The sequence below is a fragment of the Anomaloglossus baeobatrachus genome, chromosome 10 (genome assembly GCF_048569485.1).
Source record: "Anomaloglossus baeobatrachus isolate aAnoBae1 chromosome 10, aAnoBae1.hap1, whole genome shotgun sequence".
Lineage (NCBI taxonomy): Eukaryota > Metazoa > Chordata > Amphibia > Anura > Aromobatidae > Anomaloglossus > Anomaloglossus baeobatrachus.
The window spans coordinates 43,095,827-43,107,686 of record NC_134362.1 but is presented as its reverse complement, the minus strand read 5'-3'; the positions used below and the strand labels follow the sequence as shown (position 1 = coordinate 43,107,686).

Genomic DNA, 11,860 nt, shown 5'->3' with positions numbered 1-11,860 from the left:
AGATTGCATGGCACCCTTGTGACGACCTGATAGGCCAGGGCGTCACACATCATTCATAAAGGCATGACAATTTTTTTTTTTATCCATGACCTTGTATCTTTGTCCCATTCTTACCATCAATATGTCATCCGGTTTTTCAAATACACTAAAATTATGGAAGGAGACCCAAATAGGAGGTTTCCAAATAGTCCTTTAGTTACTGGTGTTTGAAAATGGACATGTACTGGCCATCGTTTTTGTGGCGTCATTCTGTTGACTAGTAGTCATGAGCGAGCACTACCATTCTTAATTGCTCGGTACTCGTTCAAAACAGTTGGATGCTTGGATATAATGGAAGTCATGGGGAACATTGACTTCCATTATACGAGTCATGCCCATCAGAGCATCCAACTGCTTTTAATGAGTACTGAGCACCTGAGCACGGTAGTGCCCGCTCATCACTAGTTACGAATACTGAGTACCTGAGCATGGTAGTGCCCACTCATCACTAGTTACATGTACTGAGCACCTGAGCATGGTAGTGCCCGCTCATCACTAGTTACGAGTACTGAGCACCTGAGCATGGTAGTGCCCGCTCATCACTAGTTACGAGTACTGAGCACCCGAGCATGGTAGTGCCCGCTCATCACTACTATGTGAATTTAGCCCTCACGTAGGATGTGTGAATAGCCCATACACTATAAAGATATGTATACACAATGTCTTTTACAAAGCATCTTTTCAGGAGGGTTCCTGAATGAATCCACCAGAGTGGCAGTCAATATATGCCCGTGCAGTGAAAGGGGTGATTTGGGTTTGGGGAGTTGGTCTGTGACGCCACCCACGGTTTGTGGTGAGGTTGAGATACCACCGCTGCTCTGGACGGGGATCCCGGGAGCGATGACCGGGAGCAGCCGAGATGTTTCTCTCCCCTCCGTGGGTAGGGGGTTGGTGGTGCCAGGGCCCGGAGAGGTGGGACGGGGAGGCAGGGTTGGTGACGTGCAGGGTCGCGGGGGCAGCGCGGTGCCAGACGGCACGGTAGTACTCACTCAGCCACAAAGATATGCAAAGTCTCTGGTAAAACAAACGGCTGGATGGACGGGTCCCGCAGCCGGCTGCAGTGTTTTTCCCCTGACCCCGGGTTGGTATTGTGAGTCCTTTCCTGCACCTCCTTGTATGCTCCTCCTGTGCTCCGGTTTCCAGCTGGTTCCCCGGTTCAGTACCGGACGGGCCACCACCCTGTCCCGGCTACCTACGGTTCCACCAAGACTGTCTTCCTGGCTCCCGCAGACGGCCACTACCGTCTGCCTGACTGGCTACACGAGGGCCCTAGGCTCCAACCTAGGCCCCAGACTGCGTCTGCCTCTGCACACCACCTCTCTCCCTCTGCCTGGACTTGTCTGAACTTGTTTCCTGCCTCAGACCAGCTAGACTCCTCGGTGGGCGTGCCTATCTGCTTAACTCCGCCCACCTGGTGTGTCTGTCTGCACCCGAGGGAGGAAATCAGGTCTCACTGGGGATGACTGCTGTGAACTGCTGGGGGTGGGGGTGTGTTACCTGTGACGACCTGGCTAGTCCAGGGCACCACATATAGATTGTCCCAGATGGAAGAGTCCTGCCCACCAGGATGAGAGAACCACCATTAGAATGGGAGGGCCACCAGAAAGGCCCAAAAAAAGGCAAAGAATGGCCACACCAGGGGAGTCTGTAAGCTAATGTAAGAGTGTGAAGAGGATGACACCTTTTAAGACCTTTAATTTCTTAAGGCCACGTCTCACTAAGCGACATCGCTTCTGAGTCACGTTTTTTGTGACGTAACAGTGATCTTGCTAGCAATGTCGCTGTGTGTAACATCCAGCAATGACCTGGCCCCTGCTGTGAGGTCGCCGGTCATTGCTGAATGTCCTGGGCCATTTTTTTGGTTGTTGCTCTCCTGCTGTGAAGCACACATCGCTGTGTGTGACAGCGAGAGAGCAACGATCTGAATGTGCAGGGAGCAGGGAGCCGGCTTCTGCGGACGCTGGTAACCAAGGTAATTATTGGGTAACCAAGCAAAGCGCTTTGCTTTTTTACCCAATATTTACCTTGGTTACCAGCGTCCATAGCTTCTAGAAGCCGGCTCCCTGCTCCCTGCACACGTAGCCAAGGTACACATCGGGTAACTATAAGCAAAGCACTTTGCTCAGTAACCTGATGTGTACCATGGTTACGAAGCACAGTGTCGTTACACGGGTCGCTGATCTCTGATCGCTGTGGAGATCTGCCTGGCTGACAGCTCACCAGCGACCATGTAGCGACGCTCCAGCGATCCCTGCCAGGTCAGATCGCTGGTGGGATCGCTGGAGCATCGCGAAGTGTGACAGTACCTTTACTTCGGCCTCCCTTTAGGACATGTGTCTCCTCCACTAGTGTCTCAAGGCTTTTGTAGTCCTGAAGTTCCCACCCAATTAATTGTAGCACACATTTTATACAAATACAACAGTTTTTTTAATATATATTATCTATTTCATACAGTATTAAATGTAGATTTTGTGATTTAAAAGTGCACAATAGGTCAAAAACAACAAAACAACACTTTCACTGAGGGGTTTCATAAAGGTACATTATCAAAATGTACATATGCCATCCCACGCAATCATAGAAAAATATACTTTAACACAGTAGACCAGCTCTGCTGTTACTTTTACACATCACCCACAACTACAAAAACTAATTTCGGCTCTGCCGACTATTTTTTTAATACCTTTATTACCGCGATCATGCAGCTAAATGTTGGCTCTGCCCTTATTTGTGACCTTGTGGTCTAATATAGCTCTATTACTGAATAAACTTGTGACCATATAAAAAAAAATAAAGGTCACGCATCTGACAAAATCCCTTAAAGGAAGCATAGGAAAACCCTTTAAGAGAACGTGATATCATACTGAGTGAGTGAATTAAATCCTATACAAAAACAATATTCATACTGGCAATAAGTCAATTGGAAAACTCTAGTGTAACACTCGGGAACATAACTTCTTATCAAGAATTTCCTTAAAGAGTCAATAATGAAGAGGAGCTGAGGGAGCTTGGACTTTGGTCACCACCACTGCTGCTGCTACTGAGCCTGCGGTGGGCGCTGGAACAGGACTCTTGGGGTCCAGGATAGGTGAAGACTAGATTTGGTGTAAAGGGTGTGATGGAAGGGGTCTTCATCAATGTCGGAGTGTGAAGAGCTTCGGGTTCTAGAACGGTGCTGCTCAGATCAATTCTTGGGAGCTTCACCTTGGGACCTCTTGACAATTCTTCATGCGGCTCTTCCTTGAGGAGCTTATAAGAGTCTGACTGTTGGGCCGGTTGGTGGCTTCGGGGCACCTTGCAGATAGGTTGGTGCGCATCCAGGATCAGTTCCAGCTTGTCCTTTTGCTTCTGCAGTTCGGCTATCTCTTTTTGCAGACCTGACTTCTCCTCTTCTAGTTTGTCGGTCTCCTAAAATGATCGAAAATAAAAATTCTAAATAAAACAATAATTTTTAGCAATAAGATATTCTTGGTATTTTCTGCTTTTCCATCATATTTCACCTACGTTCTTTAAAATCTACACTCTCAAGACAGATAACAAAACACTCTAGATGAGGAAAACCTCTTAAAAAAAAAAAAAAAAAAAAAAAAAGAGTTCCGGATTCAGTGTCATAGACATAGTCTGTGTTGGTGTTGGAGTTTGTGGTTTCATTGTTCTACTTTGCCATAGCAGCAGAGCTGTGAAATTAATGGAAGGCCCGGATCTATCACGTTACAGGCACCAGTGGTGTGACGCCGGCGTTCCTGCACTGTCCTGTCTCTTCAGCAGGGATGCCGGCATACTCACCACCAAAGCCGGACTGCACCCTTCCCTACAGCTGTCCATGTGCTCCCCTGATCCCTGTGCCTGCACATGGCACAAGTCTCCCAGTAGAGTGCGCTCCTTCCCTCTTAAAGGGCCAGAGCATCATTACCTGGCCTATAGCTGAGACGCACTAGGTACTTAAGGCATCCTCCCTCTAGGGAAGGTGCCTGAGCAACATATTTAGTTAGTGTATCTGCATGCTTGCTATTTGTCAGGTTCCATGTATACTGTGCCCATTACCTGTGTCTTCTAACCCATACCTGTGTCCTAGTGCCTCACGTGACAGCCATGCTTGCTGTACCTGCTTTACCAGCCATGCCCAGTATCTACCATGCAGACTACACCAGCCTGAACCAGCGGTCCAGTCTGCACCAGCCACCCTGTCTGCAACTGACCTCGTCACAGCATCCTTGACCCCTAGGGTCAGCTGTCACAGACACTGCCCTGGGAGTGGCACCTGGCGTCTAATGGCAGCCAAGTCGAACCTCACCATCAGAGGCTCTGGTGAATACCAGGTAGGTGCTTAGTTAAGCCCTCCCACATCAGGGTAAGCTGGGTGCCCCTTGTAGTCCAGTGGGTCCACTCCTGCTTGCACCCGCGAGCAAAAAAAGTAGTGCCCAACAGACCCATATAACTATGGTAGGTCTGTTGGGTTTTCATCACATTGTTTTCCCAAATTCTAAAACATTTTTGGCCTTGTTTTTTGCTGAACTAGGCAGAGACCCTCTCCTAAAAAGTGTCCCGATAGTCTCCTCTCGGTCTACTTACCGCCTGCAGGTAATCCGTCAGCTCCTTGCGCCTGTTCCTACATTTGGCGGCAGCAATCTTGTTCCTCTCTCTACGTACTCTTCGTCTTTCTTCTTCTTCTGGTGACATCTGTGGAGAAGAAACAAAAGACTTTAGAAATACAACACCATGATCCTAAAGTTTTGAAGGGCATTTAGGTGGAAACAAATGGCCACCTTTACCCAGCACCCTGTATCCTCACTGTGCACATAGGTCGTGCTGCATTCGTGAACCCTGGAGTGAATGATGTCTCATTTCTTTATGAATAGAAGGATTGGCAGCTTGTGTGACCCGGTGAGTCAGCCATTAATGCTTATCCCGCTTCAAGATGTGGTTTGGCGCCCATTTCCTAGCTCCTTTTCCTTCTGACTCATGCCACAGGTCTATGAGTCGCCCGTCAACTGTTTCCGTCACATGTGCAGATAGTTTGCCTGATTTGTTAAAACTATCATTTTTTAACTCTTTGTGTACCCGGTGTACCCATCAGCATGCTCCATTCAGAATGAGTCCCCCATAGCCCCATTTCTGACCCCTATTTTTGGGATCACTGTTTGGAAGCCAAGTAATCATCAACGGATACAGGACAACTTCCCATTTTGAAAAAAGCCCCCACATTTTATCCTGTTTAACGGTGGATGACCACATGGTCTTTATGATTTGGGCACTTACATGGTCACCTTGTCTTCTTCGCCCAATGCTTAAAGCTCCCCCCATGCTTCTGATGACACCATGGCGCGGACTATGGTAGGGTGGTAGGGAAAGCGGTCTGACGCTTGGTTGTACCATCCAGTTAAGGTCTTGGCTTGAAGTTATTGCATTTATTGTTGGAATGAAAGGACCAGATGTTGTATGGACGGGATATTTCTGCAAAAGAGAACAACAAGAAGATCATTAAGTGTCTGATGAGATGAATCTGAACATTTCTGCAGAATCTGATCATTTACAGTATATCCGACTCTATGTCAACTTGTGATATAATCAATACAAGATTCATGAAACATATATTAGTAAATGGTGCCTGGAGCCATTTCAATAGAGCTGAGCCCCCCATAATGTCTGGTATAACGATCCAGAAAGCAGCTAAACAAAAACATATATGGCCAGAACTACCAGATCAAATAACCCAAAATAATATGTTAGATTTTATTGGGAGATATTTAAAATTACATATAACAGACAAATAAACAGAGGTCACAAGGAGTTAATACCCCAGAAGGGGGAACTAACCCAAAAAACAGGGACGTTTAACATAGTGCAGGTGAGGAGAGTTTACAAATGACTAGACAGATATTTCAATCATAATGATCAATTGGTGTACTGTCCTAGGCACAAAAAAGTGTAAATACATCACCTAATATGACCATATAGTGCACAACTCACCCATAAGGAAGTCCCCCACACATGACCCGACGCACGTTTTGCTAACTGCTTTATCAAGGGAGGAGTCTATAGTCTGCATTTATAGAAATTTTGCCATCAGTATACAGTAATATGCCAGCATGGATGGGATGATTCCTGCTTTTCCACCTTAGTAAAGAACATTTGCTGTGTAGATGCATCAAATTGATACACAGTTTCAAATTGCTGGCAAGGTCCAATTTTCAAGGGTAAGAAACTTGTATCCCAACTTCTCTGGTGCCATTTGGCATTGGAAAGAGGTATTTTCCAAGAAGTTGCATCTGATTAGCAGCGTCCATATAACTTCTGCTCACCGAAGATGCGGCATGAAGTCGACAGAGAAGTGCAACCTATCAAGGGTCCTGCAAAATTTGGCATCTGACATGGGCATTGCACATATTAGCCTACGTGTCCTTCTGTCCTAATGTCAAGGCCTCGTGTGAGCCATAATTTCATGAGCTATATTTCTTTAGTGTGACAGAATAAAAAGATAATGACATGAATATTTTTTTTTTTTAAAACTGCCTCATTAAAGAAAAAAAAAACAAAAACAAAAAAAAAAAACACTGATTTTCCATGATCCATTTTTTTTTTTGTTAGGCTAAGTTCACACTTCCGTTGTTTGGCATCCGTCACAATCCGTCGCCTTAAGGAATTACAGTATCCTGCAAAATATTTTGCAGGAATCCATTTTTTTCCCCATAGACTTCTATTAGTGACAGATTACGATGGATGGCCTTGCGTTGCATTCGCCGCGTGACGGATCAGTCATTTACTGACTGATTGTCAGGTGGGAGCAACGCTGAATGTAAGGCTACTTTCACGCATCAGTTTTTTTTCCCCCATCAGGCACAATCCGGGAAAAAAAACCAAAACGGATAAAACAGATCCGGCGCTGGATCCGTTTTATCCCCATTAATTTGTATTAGCGCCGGATTCTGCTAGATGGCCTTGCGTTGCATCCGGCTTTTGTTGGGTCCAGCGTAATAGGCTAATGCGGCGGCCGGAAGGAATGTCTTTTGTAACGTTTTTTTGTCTCTGGGAAAAAAACAAAAAAAAAAACGCACCGCGCCGCATACGGTGTGATTTACAATGGAAGCCTATGGATCCGGCAAAACATGATGCGACCGCCTGATCCATTTTTTTTTAAACTGAGCATGCTCCAATTTATTGTATAAAAACGAATCCGGCAAAAAACGAAGAAACAAATGCAAAAACGGATGCGCCGGATCAGTTTGATGGATCCAGTATACCGGATCCGTCAAAAAAAGAAAAAAACAATCCGGCGCATCCTTTTTTGCATATTCTGCACCGGATCCGTTGCATCAGGCACACGCCGGATTGTGCCTGATGCCAAAAAACTGATGTTTGAAAGTAGCCTAATGTTTTTTGGAGCGGCAAAAAAAAAACAAAAAAAAACCAAAACGGACTCCGCAGGTGTCAGTCGCCATCCATCAAAAGCTATAATGTATGTCTATGGTGCTGGATTCCGTCGTGCTCCACTGAGCATGCCCAGCATGTTTGGCACTCCCATTGGGCTGTCCCAAACACAAACGGATCACGTCGGATTCGTAAAAAAAACGGTCGCACAACGGATGTAACGGACGCGACGGATCAGTTTTTTCACAGGATTCCTGTGAACGGAATCCTGTGAAATAACACATCTGTTGCATCAGATGACATCGAAAAAACGACGGATCCGTCGTTTTGTCGCAATGATGGACCTGACGGAAGCAAAACAACGCAAGTGTGAACTTAGCCTTAGGCTAGTTTCACACTTGCGTTGAACGGCATCCGTTGCATTGCGTTGTGTGACAGATGTGTTGCATATAGTGACACAACGGATGCTGCAAAACAACGTAATCCGCTTTGATTTTTTTTTTTTTTTTATACAGTTTTACCGGCGGCAGACTATTGTGAACGATCAACTGATCGCTCCCTGTAGCCGGCCGCCGGGTAATCAGCTGATCGCTCCCAGCAGCCGGCGGGCGGGCGCTCAGCTGAGCGCTGTCACTTGCCGGCGCCCGGGCATGCCGGTGGCCGAGCGCTCAGCTGAGTGCTGTCAGTTGCCGACAGCCGAGCGCTCAGCTGAACGTTCGGCCACCGCAAGCAAAAATAAAGTTTGTGATTTAAAAAAAAAAAAAAAAAAAGAGCATGCGCAGTGAAATCCAGAGGATTCCGCTGCTGAAAACAACGTTACAAGCTGCGTTCCTCCCGCTGGGCGGAAGCAACGGAGCGTCGCCCAGCGAAAGCAACGCAGGTCCTTTTGGTACAATCCGTCACCCATACAAGTCTATGGGAAACAGCGGAATCCGTTAACGGATTCCGCTGTTTTCCAAAAGGGCGGATTGTAACGGAAGGAAAACAACGCAAGTGTGAAAGTACCCATACTCAGTTTAAAAGGAGGCGAAAGAACACCGCGGTGCACCCGGAGGGACGAATACACGGCAGGAGAGCGGAGCTGTCTTTATTCGCTCCCTTCAGTCATTTCATATACATTCTATCCCGGCAGCCGTTAATCACCTAGTGAACTTTAGCACACTTGGACCTAATGGAGCTGTAGTCACTATCCTGCATTAGTCACTATATCTCCCCCCCCCCATTGAGAATAAAGTTTGCACAGAGATGTGATGTCCGATGCTCTTTTCTATTCGCAGTCATTGCAGACTGTTGCAAGCATTTATGTATTTACAAATAAAAAAACATCAATGAATAAATATGAAACATCGAATCTATGTGTCAGTGTGCTGTATGATATAATATCCTGTTAGGTAAAATGACTAAACCACATGGACTAAAAGCAAATATATGACACAGCCTCAGCCCTGGACAGTCTGCGGGTGGCCATATATGCCTTTTCTGTGGCTCTTGAGAAGATTATGGATATTGTATATCTAGATTCTAGGAAAGTATTCCATACTTTATCAAATAAAAGGGAATCTGTCACCAGGTTTTTGCCATCTAATCTGAGAGCAGCAGAATTTACAGACAGAGACCCCGATTCCAGCGATGTGTCACTTACTGAGCTGTTTGCTGTAAATTTTGATAAAATCACTGTTTTCTCTGCTGCAGATCTAGCAGTTATACAGAGCTTATGAATATGCTGGACTGCCTGCAGCACGCCAAGTAGTCCTGTAATGATAATCTCCTGCTGATTAAACAGTGATTTTATCACAACTACCCTATGCAGCCCAGTAAGTGACACATCACTGGAATCAGGATCTCTGCCCCTACATTATGCTGCTCTCAGATTAGGTGGCAAAAACCTGGTGACAGATTCCTTTTAATAACTGACCTGTATTAATAACTATAGGTCCTCGCCACATGACTGTGCCGGTTGGCAAAACCTAGAAAAGCTGGACACAAAAGTACATGGGCCTCTATCAGATATAAGACAGATTTAAATGTGATCACTGTTAATGGGGGTATCCCAATGGTGAGACCAACCTCTTATAGAAAAGATTATTCTTAATTATGTTATATCTATCCATCTATCTATAGATCTATATCCACACAAGTGCATCTCAATAAATTAGAGTATCATCAAAAAGTTCATTTGTTTCAGTAATTCAATACAAGAAGGGAAATGCATATATTATAAACAGTACAAGATTTAACTAAATGAATTGATGAGAATCATGACAATGAATAAGTCCAGGAGGAGAGAGAAGCTAAATTCTCTATTAAGATATATTACAAAGTTTCTTATCTTCATGTGTTCTACTGATTTATGGAAGAAAAAAAAAATTAAAAAAAAGGAGACATCTCTGAATGATCAATCTGAAAGGAGAAAGAAGCAGATATCTGAATGATCAGCCCGTGAGGAGAAACAAGCAGATCTCTCTGAATGATCAGTCCAGGAGGAGAAACAAGCAGATCTCTCTGAATGATCAGTCCAGGAGGAGAAAGAAGCAGATATCTCTGAATGATCAGCCCAGGAGGAGAAAGAAGCAGATATCTCTGAATGATCAGCCCAGGAGGAGAAAGAAGCAGATATCTCTGAATGATCAGCCCAGGAGGAGAAAGAAGCAGATCTCTCTGAATGATCAGCCCAGGAGGAGAAAGAAGCAGATATCTCTGAATGATCAGCCCAGGAGGAGAAAGAAGCAGATCTCTCTGAATGATCAGCCCAGGAGGAGAAAGAAGCAGATCTCTCTGAATGATCAGCCCAGGAGGAGAAAGAAGCAGCTCTCTCTGAATGATCAGCCCAGGAGGAGAAAGAAGCAGATATCTGAATGATCAGCCCAGGAGGAGAAAGAAGCAGATATCTCTGAATGATCAGTCCAGGAGGAGAAAGAAGCAGATATCTCTGAATGATCAGTCCAGGAGGAGAAAGAAGCAGATATCTCTGAATGATCAGCCCAGGAGGAGAAAGAAGCAGATATCTCTGAATGATCAGCCCAGGAGGAGAAAGAAGCAGATATCTCTGAATGATCAGCCCAGGAGGAGAAAGAAGCAGATATCTCTGAATGATCAGCCCAGGAGGAGAAAGAAGCAGATATCTCTGAATGATCAGTCAAGGAGGAGAAACAAGCAGATCTCTCTGAATGATCAGTCAAGGAGGAGAAAGAAGCAGATCTCTCTGAATGATCAGTCCAGGAGGAGAAACAAGCAGATCTCTCTGAATGATCAGTCAAGGAGGAGAAAGAAGCAGATCTCTCTGAATGATCAGTCCAGGAGGAGAAACAAGCAGATCTCTCTGAATGATCAGTCAAGGAGGAGAAACAAGCAGATCTCTCTGATAAAATCTATCAAAGTTTCTTATTTTCACATGATTTATGAAAAAAAAAAGTAAAGGATAGTTACTCTTTAACTCTATTGGATGACAGACCAAAAAGAAGTGTAGAAAAAGAATTGAATGGGAAATGACATTTAGCAACTTGTGCCAGGAAGCTGCTGAAAGAGCAAATATATAAGGTTAAAAAACAAACTGCAAGTAGAATAAGGTCTTTTTAGTCCCCGAAAAAAGCCATTTTAGATTTAACCTAATTAATATAGAAATATATCAAAAGCCAATTTACAAATCTTTCATTACTGACACGTTCTAGAGTAAGAAGAGTGAAAGTGTGGAATTCTCTACCGCAGGATGTAGTATTGATGAGTCATTAAATGTAAGTAAGGACCTGGATAACTTTGTGGAAAGATGTAACATTGCATGTTTATGTGTCACCTCTTAAAGGGACCCGTTCAGAACGTTGTTTTTTTTTTAACATATGAAATTAGTAGTATGGCTTTACACCTGCCTGATCCTCAAGAAAAATGATACCATTTTTCATAGAGATCTGTGCCCATCAAGAAATCTAATGTGGAAGTCATATGGAAATCAGGCTGGAAGTGCACGAGGGGGGCGTCAGTGCACTATGTGCAGTGTCAGTGCACTGGGGGTGGGGGGGGGGCACGAGTCAGTGCACTGGAAGGGGGGCAAGTCAGTGTATATTATAATTCACATAACAATATACCTTTGTCTATGTCATATTCATTAAAAAATTCAGCTGCTTCCATCACTTTGAGCCCTAATTCTCCGTGTTCTGCCATCTTTTGCAGCTTCTACGGGGAGGAATCTGCTCCCCCTTCCTTCTGAGGAGTCATCAGATTAGGAAACTTGAGGGGTTTTTGAATGATCACAGCTCTGCGGCTTTCCTTGGCTCCTGTCTCCTCATCCAAACACTTTTTTTGATCACTTGATGTGATGACATCTCAACAGTTTTTTTCTGGTGAGGATAAAGGGCTGGATGTGATGAATGTAGCTCAAAGAGAAAGATGAGGTGTCAGGACCCAACAGATATTCATGGCCTGGTGGGTCTTTGTGGTGAAGGATAAGACAAGAAACCCT

At 44.8% G+C, this 11,860-nt stretch overlaps 1 protein-coding gene across 1 annotated transcript in view; it reads right to left on the bottom strand.

Annotated features, from left to right (window-relative positions):
• Window positions 1-2,462: 2,462 nt before the first annotated feature.
• The window catches only part of FOSL1 (FOS like 1, AP-1 transcription factor subunit), a 15,333-nt gene continuing 5,935 nt past the window's right edge, over window positions 2,463-11,860 (bottom strand). The window contains exons 2-4 of the mRNA XM_075325592.1: window positions 5,299-5,493; window positions 4,612-4,719; window positions 2,463-3,447 (exon numbers count right to left, since the gene is read on the bottom strand). Coding sequence (XP_075181707.1) covers window positions 3,013-3,447; window positions 4,612-4,719; window positions 5,299-5,493 — 738 coding nt within the window. The 3' untranslated portion in view covers window positions 2,463-3,012. The remainder of the gene's footprint in view (window positions 3,448-4,611; window positions 4,720-5,298; window positions 5,494-11,860) is intronic.